Source organism: Argopecten irradians, chromosome 3 (genome assembly GCF_041381155.1).
Source record: "Argopecten irradians isolate NY chromosome 3, Ai_NY, whole genome shotgun sequence".
In the NCBI taxonomy this organism is placed as follows: Eukaryota; Metazoa; Mollusca; class Bivalvia; order Pectinida; family Pectinidae; genus Argopecten; species Argopecten irradians.
This window is the reverse complement of record NC_091136.1, coordinates 38,079,512-38,099,380: the sequence shown is the minus strand read 5'-3', so window position 1 is coordinate 38,099,380 and position 19,869 is coordinate 38,079,512. Positions and strand designations below refer to the sequence as shown.

Below are 19,869 nucleotides of genomic sequence, written 5' to 3'. Positions count from 1 at the left end.
GGGTTGGGTTTTATTAGTATAACGTCTTATTAACTGCCAGGGTCATTTAAGGACGTGCCAGGTTTGTTGGTGGAGGAAAGCCGCAGTATCCAGCGAAAACCACCAACCAGCAGTCAGTACCTGGCAACTGCCCCACATGGAATTCAAACTCGCGACCTAGAGGTGGAGGGCTTGTGGTAACTGTATATAATTGTGTTTTAACAATTTCATGTTCCAGACACAAAATTTTATCTTTGGAAAACTTTCTTAATAGCACCATATACTGGTATAGTGTACAACACTGGTAATCACTGAAAAGTTACAGGTAAAAATATCAGATTATAGTTGTACCTTATCTAATGGGAGATAATTACTAATACCGCAGAGAGAGCAAATAATTGTTAATAATTGGGTGTGTGACTACGGGTAGATATTCAACCAATGCAAAGATGTAAGATATAAAGCACAGGAAAATACAAATATATGTGAAAATCATTATATTGTACAGATATATAAGTGTTGATCTTTGAAAATTAAAAATGCATATTATAACTTTATACTGATAATAACATTTTGGTAGTGTGTATATATAATCATTTAAAATTTTGATTTAAATTTTCTCGTGTTCAGATATAAACTTTCTTACTTTGTTGTGACTAATTTCCATGTACAGTCCACATAGAAAATTTAAATAGCGTCCATAATACATTAATAAGATAACCATGTGTACCTACAACATTACATCCCTTCAGATATGCTTTATGAAGTCAAAAAGTAGGTACAATACTCTAGTTATTTTGTAACTAAACAACATTAAGTTCATTGTCACTGGAATTTAGAAGATCAATCTTGGTCAATAGACTCGAGTCTGCGTTATATAGAATAAATAAGTATCAAACAACCATCTTACACAACTGATATCACTAAACATTATCAAATACCTGTAATAATAATAGCTAAGTTCACAAAAATATGGATTCACTTCAAAGTACAGTATTTTGATGACATTCTTTTTGTTCTTCAGATATTTAGTTGACTTATATAAGTATTCAATATAAAAAGTCAACTAATGAAAAGAAGAAGAATTTGAAGATGTCTTTAGTTGACAAATGATTACGACTGCAGTAAAATTTTGTGGTGAAGAGCAGTTTACAAGATTGCTACACTTAAAGAAGGCACTTTAGTTACGTATATAATTTTATGTATTGTGGATCGAGTGCCTTAAGAAATAGAGTGAATTCAGAAAATTTTTAACAGTGGGCAACATTATGCATTGTCATAATCAAAAAATCAAAAAGTTCTGTAGATTTAGAGACAGTATACGTATATATGATTTATGTTCGTTATATTTGTATGTTTAAGATACACAAAAAACCAAACATCCAATATTATATTGCAGTGTATATACCCTATTGGGTGAGACGCTACCTTTTCAATATATTACCCACTTGATGGGAGATCACTCGAATAACTTTAAAGAAACCATCATGACAAGATAACTACTTGGCTTAGAGGTAAAGTGGCCACCAGACTCTAGAATATCAAAAATATCACTAAAGATTTGACTTCAATAATTTTTTGTCTCTGTGATATGTTAAATATTCTAATTTCAAAGTTTCAAGCTAAGGGCAGATAATCTAGTATTAGAGTTCTCAAGAGAAAATTGAATCGTGTCAATAACTTAGGGTCTGTTGGCCAGTCTATACTTGACTGACAATGTTTGACAATCAATTTCCAAATGAGATCCTTGAGATCATATTTTGTAGTCATATAATTAGTGAAGTGTTACCACATCAATAACTATAAGCATGAGCAAGTTATGCTAAACTTATCTCCTTTGACTTGTATTATGTGATCATGGATCTAAGCACATGTTTATGACGATTTTTGAGAAGCCGTGTTCTGGTTGTATCAACATGTGTTATAAAAGCTTTGATTCAGTCATGTTTAGTTAAAATGTTTTAAAAGAATTTTGTATAAAGAGAGATAAAGTATTTTGACTAAAAATCTGAGTATGTATTCATTTGCTTTTATCATACTGAGTTTTCTACTCATGTGAACAGGTATTGATTGTCAATAATATCATAATATTTGTGGAAATGACTTCATAACCTAACAACCAATACCTGATTACAAAAACTCAGCATAATGAAAAAAAAAAATGGAGGGAATTTTCTAGTACTTCAAATAGTCTTTATAATACATAGCTATATAAATATATAGTGTAAAAATATACAGTACAAAAAGTCCATAAAAGAAAAAAGTAAGTGACAAAAAATATTCTAAGTATAGAACATCCTAAAAAAACAAAAATAAATAACTGAAATAAAAACATGAGACTTAAAATAAAAGTAACAATTGTTAGCTGTAATGGGGCCAATATCTAGCCATGGGATCGCAAATAAATTAAAGCTACACAAGAACCTCCTTCATTTAAACTTATATAACTCAACTCCAACGAAACATTTCTCAAAAAATTCAAGTACACTTATCCAGAATAATCAATAAATTACAATGATATAACTGTAATTAATGGAAACCATTTAAAATGAAACTATTCAGAAATCTCTTTAATCTGTGATGTTGATGAAAAAATCTCATGCATCTAACCCAGCAATCAGAATCCAGCTAATTTGTAGACATTTTGAATACACAGATGGAAGTTACAATTGTGTGTGTAGTGGCATGATAAATTACAATAACAAGATGTATTTTGACTATCACTTCACTCTTATAACCAAGCAAACACATGAGTTTTCTATTGGCAACGAAAAATTTGGCAAGAATAAAATCAGTACTTCATATAATTAATGAACACAGATGATCTATAAAATAAACCTGACAAACTGTAGAAACCGTCTTAATATTTATAAAGCTACTGTTTAATACAATATTGATTTGGGAAAGGTTTAATATTTTCATAAATATATTATAATCAATAATTCTTAGGCATTTTCATAATGTACAGTTTTTTTCCACAATTGTTCATCCATACAATATAATCTACTGTACATACAAAGTAGTTATTATGCATAAAAACATTTCATTCATATCATGATATGAAATGAAAATCTTATTCAAATAACAATGCAAATATCATCTTAAAATATTACAATAAATAAAATACAACTTATAAGTGACAACAGAAAAGAATACATATTCAATCATGGTCAATCAATATATACTAGAATAGATACAAAAACAAGTGGACATTTCAGTATCTCTATGGTCACTTTCGTATTAATTAATTATTCAGGGGAGGGAGAGTTGATTAAAATTAATCTTGAAATTTTTTAGTAACCAACAATAAATATCCAATTCATGAAAATAGTCAAATACCCAATTCATAAAAATAGTCAAATACCCAATTCATGAAAATAGTCAAACTTGATAATCTGTAACTGATTGACTGAATGAAACATTCATTACTATATCTCAGGTTCATGATTGCATTTCATGGTCTCAATGCCATAAGAAAAAGAGATTTGACCATTATCAATATACAAATATTATGCATGTTTATTATACCTCAAGTGAGAATCCTGCATTGATTGGTCGAGAGATATTTGGTACTTTACACTATCACACGGTAGGTAACATTAGAACAATAGGAAACAATAGACACGTTCGTAGCAACCCCCTAGCAACGGGTGATAGTGTATTTTTGACAGTGCAAAATATTAACCACCCGAAAAAGATGCGCACTCATTTCTTATTTCGACGCCATCTTTGTTTTTTGAAGCAACGCTTCAAAATTTATCTGGAGCTATTTAGTAATAGTTTTGCCAAATTAGTCTGTTTATCAATAAAAATATCATATTAAGGACGGAGCTTTCCGTTCACGCCTTTTCGCTTACTGTCAAAGCGCTATATGTTGGTTTTAATGAACCCGTCGGTGATTAGGTGAACAGAAGACATGCGATTTCAAGCATCTTCGTGACGTTGCTAATGTTGTAAACAGACGACGGGACAAAACCAAAATTCATTGAGATTTACAAAAACGTTAAGATTTAAACAAACGCAGGAGACAAGACAACAAGAATTTTCACTAAATGCTTATTGTGAGTATTCTTTTTTATAATGCAGTGATGGTTAGCGCTACTGAGTAGAAGCTGATATGCTATTCTACTGTCAACGGTGAATGTTCGACTTTTGCTAAAATCAGTTAAAATTTTTTCAATATATTGCAAATACTTGAAAACTAGTTTTGTTTCTAGAATTTTGGTATAATAAAATAAATACTACCTGCATTAGAGGGTGACAGTGCCTAGCGTCACCCCTCGGCTTCGCCTCAGGTGACAGTGATATCCTCGGGGTGACACTAGGCACTGTCACCCTCTAAAGCAGGTAGTATTTATATAATAATGCAGCATAACACTAATTAATATATTTTTTAAATCTTTAAATATAATGACCAAGAGTATTTCCCTTGGATCTGAATTTGATTCCTTTTGCATGCATAAAAGTCTTGGGCAAACTGTTAGTGTACACTAATATTGAGGAGATTGGTCAACATTGTCCTAACAATTTACCTATATAATGTGTGGTCAACATTCCATCTAACAATTTACCTATATAATGTGTAAAAAAAAAAAAAAAATTGATATGCTAGAAATGTGGATGAGCCAAACAACCTAGACAAGTAAAATAATCTGCTAATTGTATGAGTTCTATATGTGTCAACCTTGGACAACTTTGAACAATGATATTATCTAATCTTTGTCATTTCAAACAAAATTTTAAGGTTTATTTTTCAACTGAAATATTCGCTTTGATTTTAAATGTTTTGCATTTGTAATTAAGTAATATCAATAAAATATTTGAAATAAACTTAATCATATTAATAAAGATTAAAATTAAATAAGCTTAAAATGAGGTCATCAAAATATCTATATGAAATTGGTCAAATGATTTTTAAAGTACATATATAGATGAATTCATCATGTGAAGAATTGAACTTGTGGACTAGTGGCCATTCTGTCAATGATGACCCTGTAAATGCAGGATCCAGATTCAATGACCTTTTCTGGATGACCTTGACCTTTTCCAATGATCTTGCTTGAACATGATGGTCAATTGGTAAGAAGCAGACTTGTTACAATAATCATACAATCAAATTCATCCTCATTTTGTGTAGTTTGTTCCAGTCCAGCTGGTCCTGTTGAAAAATAATCAATATATATATATATATAGCTTATTAATATTTACATAATTATGACAGCAACATCAATACAGTCTGACTGTGACAGAATTCGAAGCTAAATATGTATGATTCTGCTATAGCATTTTGTACTGCCTAAACTTTTTGCTGTGTTGAGCTTTTTCAGAGTTTGATTAATATCTGCAAGACAAAATGGTTTTTTTTTTATATATATATATATATATATAAAAGAACTATAACATTGTCAAAATCATATAATGTCAAAAAAAAGTGAATACTGTTTGTGTATATTATGTGTATATATATATATAGGGCCCTTGTAGGAACCGGTTGTTGTATGTCATGTTTTTATTAGTGTAGAACCCATAATGTCATTTTTCCTGAAAACTATGCATTTTTGCTCATAAAGGATACAATTACGTCATAATCGGTACCTGTCCGCAAGGGAGATAACTCTAAAATATGCTAAGACGGAATACGGAACCTTGACGCAGTAGGCAAATTAAAAAAAAATGTATTTCTAGTGAGATACTTTAACCAAAAATCACCGCAGAAGACACAGTAAAACTAATAAATACAATATGCCCAAGAGAACATGTATATATACCTGATCATAACGTTACTGTAACATTAGTTAGATGTCGTGGTGGTGGTGGTAGGAAGAGAAGACGAAGTCTCCGACATGGACGTTCCATTGACGGTCAAACTACCGCCCGTCTCTGACGCCGGGGTGATGGTCGTCGCCGTTTTATTTAGCTCGGGATTCCAAATCAGGCTGTAATATATCGCCAACACAATGGCTGCCAATGAGACGGATAAAACATAGGCTAGAACCGTGGCTAGTCGAACCCATTTCTTGTTTGTTTTCGCCGCCATTTTGTTTTTGTTTTTGTCGGCGGAGAAGCTGGATCCCTTCATCCCTGGACCTGAAGCGTTTCGCGTGTTCTCATCTTTCTCCATCACTGTATCTGTTAGTCACGGAATACTCACAGTTGTTTTTGGCAAAATACTTATTAATTCTAATACAATCCTATTATGTAATGTGCTGTTTTTCGCCACAAGCAGATGTGTGATGGCGAGTTCAGGCTGCGCGGTCTATCACTGCTTCAGCTGCTGATACACGTATCTATTTATAGAACACGTGTATCGATCACTCTGTGTTCGGCGCTATATCGACTTTATTTACAGTATGTTTATAAAGATAGCAATATATATACATATATATGTATATACGTTTCTGATAAAGATCATTGTATATAGAATTACATTTCCGAAATTATTGAATATTCTGCAAGTACTTTGACGCCAAGGCCAATTAGGCCTATAATTACGTCTTTAAATTTGGATTAGGAATTAACTGTTTACCAACAATAAATCATACATGTCATTCCAAATGTTACTAGAAGGGAAATCTCAAAAACTTATACATGTTATAAGTACATCATTTAGATCTAGACCGATACGCGGTCCGCGACCTCTCACGTTTTTGACAAAACTCCGTACACGTACTTAAATCATTTTCTGATTGTAAATCCCTGTTTGTAATCAGAACTATACACTTTTAAATTCGCTTTAAAGTGTTTTTTTTTTATTAATATCAGAGATTTAAATTTCTACTGATACATTGTATGTACAGCGGTAATAATTTGTCTCTTACAGATATGTGTATCTACATGTTCTGGCTCATACATCTCTGATTAAATAGGCCTACTATTCTGCATACGGTAAAAATGTAGGCATTTGTCCAGTGTTCACGTGCTAAAGCTTGTAAATCCTTGATATAGCTATTAATACATGTATGTTTCTGGTTATTACAGCTTACTTTTGAAAATTCAATCCGTGTGCAGTGTAATCGATAAATATATACAGTATGACACTAACTAATACGTAAGGAACAAGTGCGTAATCACGATAAAGGTTGGAAATTAGAAAGTAGTTTTCGCGCCGCCTTTACAAATTTAAGCAGGTATTTTCCGTCTGACAAAGATCCGGATGTGTCCATCACCGTGAAATATTCCTACACTAGTCACTCCCCTACACAGGATTTGACGTAGGCTCGTTTCCTCAGAGATCATTCAAGTTGTAGGTGGCAAATACAGTGTATACGTGTTTAATTTTACATCATAACCGTTTTCAGTTCGTGTGATATGAATTATTGACTGTTTACAATATTGCTTTAACGTATTATACAAGTCGTACGTGCATGTGCACGATCGAGTATTTAGAGTTGCTTCCCTTCTTCATTTTAACGTCTGTAGTTTTAATATTGTCTATATTTTATTTTGTATTCCAACATGATTGGCATTTCATACAAATATTATTTATTTGCAGATTTATCACACTGACTGATATGATCGACAAACCTTAATCGTGAACATAATTATAACTCGTTAATTTAACAGATTTAAATTATATAAAAAAATCACTATCATTTATGTGAGTTTTATTTTTTTGTATTGATTCATGACATTTCCAGAGTAATTGCCCTTTAATTTTTTAGCTCACCATCATCAGATCAAATCGCTTTTCGTCCGTGGTCCGTTGTCTGTCCTTTAAATAACATTTCTTGTTACTCACATTGTTGCTGCTTTTTCTCAGAAAGTAAAGAAGGGATCTTTCTCAAATTTCATATGTAGGTTCCCATAGGGCCCTAGTTGTGCATATTATATTTTAGGAATAATCGGTCAACAAAATGGCCGCAAGGCAGCCATCTTGGATTTTGATAGTTAATGTTTGTTACCGCTATTTCTCAGAAAGTACTGAAGGGATTCTTCTAAAATTTTACAAATAGGTTCCCCTAGGATCTTAGTTATGCATATTGCATTTTGGGACCGTCGGTCAACTATTTGACTATTAAAGTTTGTTATTGCTAATTCTCAGAAAGTACTGAAGGGATATGTCTCAAATTTCATGTGCAGGTTCCCCTAGGGGTCTTGTTGTGCATATTGCATTTTTGGACGGATCAGTGCACAAGATGGCCGACAGGCGGCCATCTTGGATTTTGATAGCTGAAGCTTGTTACTGTTATTTCTCAGAAAGTACTGAAGCAATCTGTCTCAAATTGTATATGTAGGTTACCCTAGGGCCCTAGTTATGCATATAACATTTTGGGGCTGATCTATCAACAAGATTGCCAACAGGCCACCATCTTGGATTTTGATAATTAAAGTTTGTTACTGTTATAGCTATCTCTCAGAAAGTACTGACGGGATCTGTCTCAAATTTCATGTGCAGGTTTCCCTAGGAGTCTAGTTGTGCATATTGCATTTTTGGACCGATTGGTCAACAAGATTGCTGACTGTTAGCCATCTTGGATTTTGATAATTCAAGTATGTTACTGCTATAGCTATTTCTCAGAAGGACTGACGGGATCTGTCTCAATTCATGTGCATGTTCCACTAGGGGTCTAGTTGTGCATCTTGCATTTTTGGACAGATCTTTCAATAAGATGTCCGACTGTTGGCCATCTTGGATTTTGATAATGGAAGTTGGTTACTGTTATATATCTCAGAAAGTACTCAAAGGATCTTTCTCAAATTTCATATTTAGTAGTATGCAGAAAAAGTTTGAAAAGCAGAGAAAAGATCCATCTTTCCATTGTCAGACGTAGATCATTCTTTGGTGGGCACCAAAATCCCTCTTGGATCTCTTGTTCAATAGTTAGATAGTTCGAACACAGGAACTTGAGTATATAAGTATTGATTATTTGTACAGTCTTTCTCAGCCCCCATCGGCTGTCAAGCTATTGCTATACGAACGTCACATTTTATACACTTCTATGCTAAAACATTAAATTTATTTTTTAAAAGTTACAAAAGACACGAGCTTTAGCGAGTGTCTTTTGTAACTTTTAAAAAAATAACTCACTCGTGTTGAATAAATTCCATATCCAACAACCACTTGTTGTGTAACCTCTACTGTATATATATTATGTTGGCCATTTGTCAATAATGTATATTAAGTAAATTATTTTAATAAACCATGCTTCAGCTTCCTTTTTTCCCATTGTAAGGTTTTTTTTAGGTCATCTGACCCGAAGGGTCAGGATGACCTATAGTCATCATGTTTCGTCCGTCGTCGTCCGCCGTGTGCCGTGCGCCGTGCGCCGTCCGCCGTCCGCCGTGCGCCGTGCGTTAACTTTTCACATTTTGAACTTCTTCTCAAGTTCTACCAGTGCGATTAGGCTGAAACTTGCGTGAAATGATCCTGACATGGTCCCGACAAAGTGTTGTTATTTTTCGGGTCGATCCGAAATCCAAGATGGCCGCCACAGCCGCCATCTTGAAAACACATTTTGAACTTCTTCTCAAGTTCTACCGGTGCGATTTGGCTGAAACTTGCGTGAAATGATGCTGACATGGTCCCGACAAAGTGTTGTTATTTTTCAGGTCGATCCGAAATCCAAGATGGCCGCCACAGCCGCCATCTTGAAAACACATTTTGAACTTCTTCTCAAGTTCTACCAGTGCGATTTGACTGAAACTTGCATGAAATGATCCTGACATGGTCCCGACAAAGTGTTGTTATTTTTCGGGTCGTTCCGAAATCAAAGATGGCCGCCACAGCCGCCATCTTGAAAACACATTTTGAACTTCTTCTCAAGTTCTACCAGTGCGATTAGGCTGAAACTTGCGTGAAATGATCCTGACATGGTCCCGACAAAGTGTTGTTATTTTTTGGGTCGATCCGAAATCCAAGATGGCCACCACAGCCGCCATCTTGAAAACACATTTTGAACTTCTTCTCAAGTTCTACCGGTGCGATTTGGCTGAAACTTGCGTGAAATGATCCTGACATGGTCCCGACAAAGTGTTGTTATTTTTCGGGTCGATCCGAAATCCAAGATGGCTGCCACAGCCGCCATCTTGAAAACACATTTTGAACTTCTTCTCAAGTTCTGTCGGTGCGATTTGGCTGAAACTTGCATGAAATGATCCTGACATGGTCCCGACAAAATGTTGTTATTTTTTGGGTCGATCCGAAATCAAAGATGGCCGCCACAGCCGCCATCTTGAAAACACATTTTGAAGTTCTTCTCAAGTTCTACCGGTGCGATTTGGCTGAAACTTGCATGAAATGATCCTGACATGGTCCCGACAAAATGTTGTTATTTTTTGGGTCGATCCGAAATCAAAGATGGCCGCCACAGCCGCCATCTTGAAAACACATTTTGAACTTCTTCTCAAGTTCTACCGGTGCGATTTAGCTGAAACTTGGGTGAAATGATCCTGACATGGTCCCGACAAAGTGTTGTTATTTTTTGGGTCAATCTAAAATTCAAGATGGCCACCACAGCCGCCATCTTGAAAACACATTTTGAACTTCTTCTCAAGTTCTACCGGTGCGATTTGGCTGAAACTTGCATGAAATGATCCTGACATGGTCCCGACAAAGTGTTGTTATTTTTCGTGTTGATCCGAAATCCAAGATGGCCGCCACAGCCGCCATCTTGAAAACACATTTTGAACTTCTTCTCAAGTTCTACCGGTTCGATTAGGCTGAAACTTGCGTGAAATGATCCTGACATGGTCCCGACAAAGTGTTGTTATTTTTCAGGTCGATCCGAAATCCAAGATGGCTGCCACATCCGCCATCTTGAAAACACATTTTGAAGTTCTTCTCAAGTTCTACCGGTGCGATTTGGCTGAAACTTGCATGAGATGATCCTGACATGGTCCCGACAAAGTGTTGTTATTTTTTGGGTCGATCTAAAATTCAAGATGGCCTCCACAGCCTCCATCTTGAAAATACATTTTGGGATTAATTTTGCGAAAAAATTATACGACACTCGTGTTGGTTTATGATGCGGGCGCATTCAAAATCGGCCGAGCCAACAACCTTAAGGCCCTTGGGCCTCTTGTTTGAAATAAAATTTGTTGAAAGAAATTGAAAATGATCCTGACATGGTCCTGAAAAAGTGACACCATATATAATTAATTTTACTATTGCCAAGGTAGTCAGATGACCGTTAAGGCCCTTTGGGCCTCTTGTTTCAGTACATTTTCACTACCGCTTAATGTATAAAGCTTTATGAATTTTTTATGAATGATGGGTATTTCTGACTAACTAAAACATGAGACATGTTAAATTTTTTTTTCAACAGGACCTAAGTTGTATCTTATGATGAGGAAATGGCGTCTCAAATAAAAAAGAATGTTGCCATCTGGAAACAGCGAGAAGATGACCACAAACAAAAACAGCTTATCAATCCATTCTCTAATTGGGCTGGAGCCTCTCACAGACAAGCTCTAAGCAAGGATGATCCTCGCTATGGACGCCCTGTGGAGGGCTCCAAGACCGAGTACCGGGGTAAAATGGCTGGCGAGCTGATCAGCGGTGAAGTGATCGAGTTGTGTGGTGTGATCACTAATCTTGGAGAGAGACAACCTGATGGAGTATACACAATATCCTTTGGTCAGTTGTTTGAGGCTTATACGCTCATCTCCAACAAATTGGTGGGCATGCTGATGAGGGCACGCAAGCAGAAGTTGCTGGATTTTGAGGGTGAGATGCTGTATCAGAGGAGAGATGATGATGTTATAATTACATTGTATATGTTACCCAAAAAATCTGATTAGACTGCTATTACAGCATCCAAGAGTTTCAGCAGTTGGTTCATTTTATCAGTTATGACTTCCCTTTGTTTCACCTTGTAAGTACTAACATATGGAAGTATTTCTGATAAATCAGAATCCATTTGGTTGTTCTTTTGCAATCATAAAAATAACACAATTGCTTGTTTGTGATGGCTATTCCATGCCACTATAATTTAAGTCCCTTTTATTTATTTATTTTTTGTTGCAAATGTGATAAAAGTGATAAAATTTCATTATTTTTTATTTGAATATGACTCAATATTTAGTCAGTCTGGCCAAACTAATTGGTTTGTTCTAGCAAGCTTCTCAGTCAGGCTTTTTATCAGTTTCAAATTTGAACAGTTATTTAGAAAGCTTACTAAAAAGCTTGCTAATGAATGAATGATTTAATAATAAAAACAAAACATCTTTATATATAGTACTACATGAAAGTTTAAGATGCTGTTAACAGTATCAAATCAGTTATCAAAGAAAATAAGAAAGGTGGAATGTTTTTCTATGCAAATAATTATTGTGTTTTTTAAAGTATTTCTAATGTTTCATCTATGCACATTATAATTTTTTATATTATATAATTATATTCTGTGTCTTACATATGAGATATTGTATGTAGTATAAGACAGTTATATAATAATCATTGTCACTCGGGTTGTGATAAAAATGTATTTATGGCGACAATCATCATGAACACTAATTTTTTTTATGAATCCCAATACAAAGAAATGTAAACATGTCCTCAAAATTTTCATGAGACCCAGATGAATCCTGGTCTCATCAAGGCGAGTTCCGTAAATCTTTGTCGTAATGAACTCTGTATGGTTTTTCATATTACATGCATTTTTGTCACTTTTCGTTGTTGCTCTGGCATATATCCCTCTGTTTTAGACTTATTGTGACTTGCTGTCACATAATTAAGATTTGTTCTGTAGGAGTACAGAGGTTTGGCCAGGATGAAGATTGTTTTATTTTTACATGTGTAATGACTGTGATCCTTTTATGCTGTATGCAATATTATATTCACATTTACATAAGCCAAAACTATGCAATAAATGTCTTGTTTGTCCCAAAATCCATTTTTTACTTTTTTATTTTGCCCATGTATTTAACAGGGTAAAAGTGGCAAGCAGTAACATTAATTTGCCAAGTTATGTCATCAGAGCATCTCTCATAAAATTAAACAAAACAAAAATACAATTGTTGGCCAACAAATTCTTTACTTTACCTTATGCTTGGCACTCTGAATGATACCGCAGTCACAGAGTGTTTAAGATGTCTCGACATATTAACACAAGCCCTCCACCTCTGGGTCGCCATTTCGAATCCCATGTGGGGCAGTTTGCCTGGTGCTGACTGCTGGTAGGTGGTTTTTCTCTTTTCCGGGTACTCTGGCTTTCCTCTAATAGTCTATGTAACCTTACACAAATTAATAAAACCAAAGATTCTCTGAATTTGTAATTAGGGGTATGTCCTTGCTTAGATACTTCCTGGTTAAGTAGCAGATCAGCAGTGACAAAGGTGTATTACAAGCATGCATTCTGATTTATCAGTTATCTCCCTTTATTACAAATATATAAGGGCTGCAAAGCACTGCAAGCCATAGAAAGAAGTAGCTCTATACATGATATTGTACATATAAGAAATATGTAGGTCAGCTGACTTTCTAGCATTTAAGGTTGTAGATCTGTCTGACATTTTCAGTTTTGTATCTGACAAGATATAACAAATAATCTTCAATGCTTTAAAGTTTAAAAAAACAACATTTATTTCAGCTTCCACATAAACTTTCACTATCACCTTTCACATACCAGGTACATCAAACAACTAAATGCACACATATCATCTATTAAATACCTTTATCATTGGGTAGCATGGAAATTAAAGATCAGATAATTGGCACAGCTTGCTTCCACTGATCCCATCCATTTTCATGACTCTCTCTGTCACATGATTTAAGTTAAACACACAAAACACATGTTAGGATGTTCATATTCATAGTCATATCAGAAATACAGCCCTGGTTGGAAATAAACAAAGATAGAACAACTCCATCAGCTAATTACTGAATCAGCAGTTCTACAATTATTTCAAGGAATTGCTTTAGTTGGCCAAATGCTTTTCTGTCCACTGAATAAATAAAAGTTCATAGATGTTTTTGAAACAATTATGGTAGATAAAAAACACATTTTGGTTTCCTATCATCAACGGTGGTCATGTATTCAGGCTTCCATAATCAATAATAGATATATATAAGAAAATTGCTTTGTGATGACGGATATAAACTTAATTACCTTGATCTAGGGTTCTATTTTCTAATTAGTTTAGCACAATGTGTTGTATCTTGTAAACATCTATGGTCATAGTCGAGGTCAGCACTGTCACTGTGATTTATGTAAACACACCAACAAATGCAAAATATGGCTCTATAGATACATTCCATATACATGTATAGCAATCATTCACACAGCGACGTAGTTGAAATATAAAACAAATTATAAATTTCTATCATAATCTTCTGTCTTTGTGGTCTGGATATAATACTTTGTAGTTCAAAGTTCAATCACCCCTGTAGATTCTATAACCAGGGTCAAGGTTGTCTACTACTAAGGTCATGGCTATTTACCGTTTATTCTTCTCAAGGGGCACATTTTCCCAGTTCTCTGTATCCAGTGATTCCTTTATTTTCTGTAAAAAAAGAAAGTACATAATGTAGTACATACAACATGTTGTATATAGCGATATGACAGTTATTACTTGACAGCAGAGATTACATTGAAACTTAAAAATCCAATCACTAGACAAAAAAAACTTTCTTTAATATTCTTTACAATTTTAGAGTTAATCTTTTTTTTTATAGTATTTCAATTTCATTTTGGCAGAATCATATCAAAACCTCAAAACAATCCCTTTGCTTTAAATGACAAAGAATATCACCAACAAATCTTTTGACAGTTACTATGTCTCCATTTTGACAAAGGTGATTAATAGAGCACAAAATGATAGCTAGGTCTTTTGCTTAAAAAGTGCATCAATATTCATGCAGAACAATGGATAAAGTAAAATGAGTTACATGAAGAGGTTATCTCCCCTGATGGTATAGTTCTACCTACAGTGATCAAACAATACACCCACCCCATAAGTTGTGTAATGATATTTTGCCTAAATTAGAGCAATATCACAAAACTCTGACTACCATAGACATACCCTTAATTCTTCCTCCAGCTTAGCTGATGCTAGGTCTGTATCTATATCGATTCCTGCTTCCAACATCTCCTCTTTGGTGGGTGCTCGCTGAAACAAGATAATTAACTTTTAATACAAAGAAAAAGAGGTTCAGTTTCATATAAGCGATTTTCATGTATATACAGGTTTTCACTCGACAACATGTCTCCAAGTCAGGCTGCAGGTGTATGTAAAATTTGTATTAATGGAATGGTTTTAATGTTTGGAACTAAACAATACATTTGTCTGTATATTTGCAGGAAATATATCACACTTCTGACCACTTTTACTCATAAATGTAATGTCTTTTCAGCAACAACAGCATTTTTTTTTTTAATATTTCTTTTTTTTAGAAGATATAATGTTGTTTTTTTATTTAATTTTTTATTTTCCAAACAATGTTTAAACAAAAACTAAATTTGCTACATATACTGTACATGTAAATTCCTTCTCTCCAATTTTTTTCCATTCTGGCATTTTACTCTCTCATACACTAGAAATTACATTGTTTTTTTTTTTATTATCATTAATGAAGAGGAGGGGGGCATAGAAGCAACAACAATACAAATATAGACCTACACTATACTGAGCTCCCAAATCTTGAACAAGAGTATTATATAAAGTGGCAAGCATGTCATCAATTTGTTACAGGAGAGGAGAAAATTATAGTAGCGAGACCAGGATGGAACCCCAGAACTTCTGACCACTAGATAGATGCTCTTATGATTGAGACACCTGGTCTGGTACAATACCGCCACATGTACACCTCCATTCCCCTACACCACATTTCTTATCGGAATATCCACTTATTTATGAATTTATTCTGATCATAAAAATAGATGTTTTTCTAATTACCATATCATCCCGAACATAGCGTTTCTTTGTAAACCTTGTAAGCAGCAGACCTCCCACAAGCAACGTCATCTGAAAAGTCAGAAAGTACTCCAGTACAAAAAACAAATAACACTGACCCAACAACAAGGCACAAACATCAAAAAAAGGTTTGGCCGAATTTATTACTAGTATTATAAGACAAACAAGAAGAAAAGGTTTGGCCGAATTTATTACTATTATTAAAAGACAAGCATTGACAATGCACATGTGACAAAATGTACACAACATATTACACTTCACAACAGCACATGCACACAGTAATACTGTCAAGCAAGCTTTATAGAAAAATAAATGAATAGGCATGATAATTAAATAAGGCCTGTAAACCATTCTCCTACTATAAATCTGGTTATAAATTGTTCATGACACATAATAAACATACACTGCATTAAATATAATAACTTCAATCATCCAATAAATACATTAAGTATGAAATATCTTCTGATGCACTATTTGAACTTATGTACATTAGGTTCCATTAAATATGACTGAAATAAGTTCATTATGTAGATAAATCTTATATATATTATAAAACATACCTAAATTACTGTACAAAATCTCCCCGCCATCCCTACTTGACGATTAATTACACTAAATACATGGAGTGGGTGGGATTTGAAAAACAAACATGTCTACTGTGGAGAAGTGGAAGGAATGACAAGAGCCGCCAAAACATCTGCGAAAATGATGACATTTTATTCGCACAATAAACTAAGATGTCCAATAAAAACTGGACATTACTAAACACATGACCACCATTGAGCAAAACGAACTCGCCACTTCCATATATCACTTCCAGAGTAAACTGAACCATAACAAACATATGTACATGTACATGTAGTCATGTACATAGTACATGTAGTCATGTATACATTTTGTACGTGCCTACTGTAGGTGTGTATTGTATACATTTTGATGGGCCCGCAATTATCTCCCTTGCATTTTAAGACAAGCTCTACATCAAGTGTCCTTTCAATAGCGAAAAAATATATATATTTGCGAGAACGCATCATATTGAAGTCTATTTGGGAGATCTGCCATAATGATGATAAATGATCGCTAATAAATAAAGGGCCGAATCATACACGACTGAACGAGTACTTGAAGGACGACAGGTCCACACAAAACGAGAAACAACATCCAATTTAATCACAGCACGTGGAATGTATATTAAAAAGAAACTCCCTAACACATGTTTAGTGATCTGAATTCGCACATTCCGTGATATACGAACGTTTAATAAGTCAATAACCAAAGTCGAAGATGATGAAATACATGTAACGTTAGGGTAACAGTTATGACATAATCTGGTTCTAATCAATTACCATGAATGGCAATCCATCAAGAAATATTCTGTATCTGGTTGTAAATCTGTAATAACTTTGTCCAAATGATGACCGTTTGAACCGATCCATGTTGTGTAACACAAAGCACCAATGTCACATCATGGGGGCAGCCATTTTATGAAGTTATAAACAAAAAGTAGTTTCCGGATAAGAAATACGGATCTGTAACGTTACGCACTTGGGATTGCTTTGGACAGTCTAATCCGCTGAACCTGCCTATATATTATTAGACATTTTTTTTTGCCTTATACATATTAGACAAAAAAAAATAAAAAGCCTAATTGATAGGCAGGTTTAGCTGACCTTGGACAGTCAAGGACGCCCGCGTAGTGTCCTTGTCTATTTCTAAAAAGAAATCCAAGAAACTTTTTTTTATACAAGTAGATAAATTAAATAAAAAATAATTAAAAAGTGTACAAGTGAACTTCTCTATCACCGATTTTTGTCTGTTTAGTGACATATTCTAATCGCATTTTAACCTTTTGTCCGTCGTCCGTCATGCGTCGTCCATCGTATGTCCGCAAACAATCTACATTTTCGACTTTTTCTCCAAAACTGCTGAAGCAATTTCAATGAAATTTTGCACAAACCTTCTAAGGCATAAAGCCAATCAAAATTGTGAATTGTATGGTCCCCATTCCCAAGGGGCTGTGGGAGGGGCCAAAAAAGGGTAAAATTGACTATAATGTCTAAAATCTTCTCCACTCATACATTTATGTAGATGTGGTAGAATCACATATTCTTCATAGATATAAAGGTTTTAAGGTCCTTTACAAAAGTTGTGAATTATATTACTCTAAAAATAAAAAAAAAAAAATTTAAAAAAAAAAAAACCGAATAATATAGGCAGGTTTAGCGGACACATTTATGAGCATTTTTTTGCTCAAATTTCATAGTAAAAGAGTCAAACTTGGTTAGAATATCCAAAATTTGCATTTTTAAAAGTAAAATTGTTAAGTAATTCAACAAAATAAATGTCTAAGAAATAAAATATCGATAAAATCTGACCTGCAGTTACTGTTAACAGAAGCTGAAAAATATTCCGTGAGAAAGCTATAATAGATGGAAAGGTCTTAAGATGTTTTATAAAAAATTGAATTATATGACCATAGGGTGTCACGTTTCCCCCTGGGGAGGGAGTCAAGTTTACTTTAGTTTATATAGGAAAAACACATTTATGAACATTATTTGCTCAATTTTCATAGGGAAATGAGTCAAACTTTATAAAAATTATTAGCCTGAGATAAAACATTTTAACATCCATATCGGTCCTTGCTGACCCCATGAGGGACCAGAGGGGCGGGGCAAAACAGGGTCAAAAATTTCAAAACATCTTCTGAGTTCACAGCGTTGATGGAAGCAAACACTCTTCATAGATTAAAAAGTCAAATTTATAAAATCACTGACCGACTTCAAGGGCCAGTATATAGTGGTTGTATGTCTTTGTTTCATTCTATATCTGAACTCAGATGACCGTTACGGCCTGTTGTTTAATTGTTACTTTATATTTGCTAGATCTCTCAAGACTTCAAACGGATGTTTTGTTGATTTGAATTTTGGAATTGATTTAAAAAAAATTAACAGGATGCCATTTCTATTATCTTTTTCTTTTGGTTGTCAAAGAAACGTAAACATTTGTAAAATTTTCAACCTGCTACTCCACATCATTTGATATCGAGGCAAATGAATTTAGGGAAATTTGACCATCTTCATTTCTGTCAGACAAATCTAATAGCGGAACAAATGGATTCACAGAACTCCGATCGAATTATGAGCTTGGATTTTTTCGCTATTTTCTTGGTGTGATTTTCTCAGTAAACGACCTTTTGATGTATCAGTAAACGGCTTCTTGATGTAATTTTCTCAGTAAGCGACCCCTTGATGTAATTCTTAGTAAACGGCCCCTTGATGTAAATTTCTCAGTAAACAGCCCCTTGATGTAATTTTCTCAGTTAATGGCCCCTTGGTGTAATTCTTAGTAAACGGCCCACTGATGTAGATTTCTCAGTAAACGGCCCCTTGATGTAGTTTTCTCAGTAAACGACCCTTGAAGTAATTTTCTCATTAAGCGACCTCTTGATGTAAATTTGATATTGGTCTGCAAATTACATGCAGCTACCATGGCCAGCTCGTGGCCACCTTGGATTTTTAGGTCAACTGACCATACATGTAGGTCATAGTGACCTATTGCGATAGTCTTTTGTCCGTCGTCGTCCATCGTGCGTCGTGTGATGCCCGTTAACATTTCCTTGTGAACGCTATAACTTGAGTAAATATGAGCTGAATAAAACTCTGTATGTTGACTAACATTGGGAAGATCTCTGACGATATCGAAAATCAGCGGAATTCGACTATAATTTACGGAGTTATTGCCCTTTGCACTAATGATTATTATTGGACCTTGTGAACACGAAAACTTGAGTAAATATAAACCGATCTTAATGAAACTTTGTATGTAGACTAACAGTGAAAAGATCTCGGACGAGCTAGCAAATCAGCGTGATTCGATGGTAATTTACGGAGTTATTGCCCTTTGCACTAATCATTATTATTATTGGACCTGTGAAAACGATAACTTGGGTAAATATAAACCGAGATTAATGAAACTTTGTATGTAAACTAACATTGGAAAGATCTCGGACGAGTTTGAAAATTAGCTTGATTCCAAAGTAAT

At 34.4% G+C, this 19,869-nt stretch overlaps 2 protein-coding genes across 2 annotated transcripts; one reads left to right on the top strand and one right to left on the bottom strand.

The window, feature by feature from the left end:
- Window positions 1-11,271: 11,271 nt before the first annotated feature.
- On the top strand, window positions 11,272-11,718 carry LOC138319665 (actin-binding Rho-activating protein-like). The gene has a single exon (XM_069262812.1). It carries the CDS (start codon window positions 11,272-11,274, stop codon window positions 11,716-11,718), a length of 447 nt encoding a protein of 148 aa, XP_069118913.1.
- A 1,755-nt stretch (window positions 11,719-13,473) lies between these two features.
- On the bottom strand, window positions 13,474-17,333 carry LOC138318486 (uncharacterized). Its single transcript, XM_069260891.1, has 4 exons — window positions 17,175-17,333; window positions 15,811-15,879; window positions 14,938-15,024; window positions 13,474-14,418 (listed from the first exon to the last, which is right to left on the bottom strand). Exons 1-4 carry the CDS (start codon window positions 17,262-17,264, stop codon window positions 14,353-14,355), a joined length of 312 nt encoding a protein of 103 aa, XP_069116992.1. The 5' UTR covers window positions 17,265-17,333; the 3' UTR covers window positions 13,474-14,352.
- Between the last annotated feature and the right edge of the window lie 2,536 nt (window positions 17,334-19,869).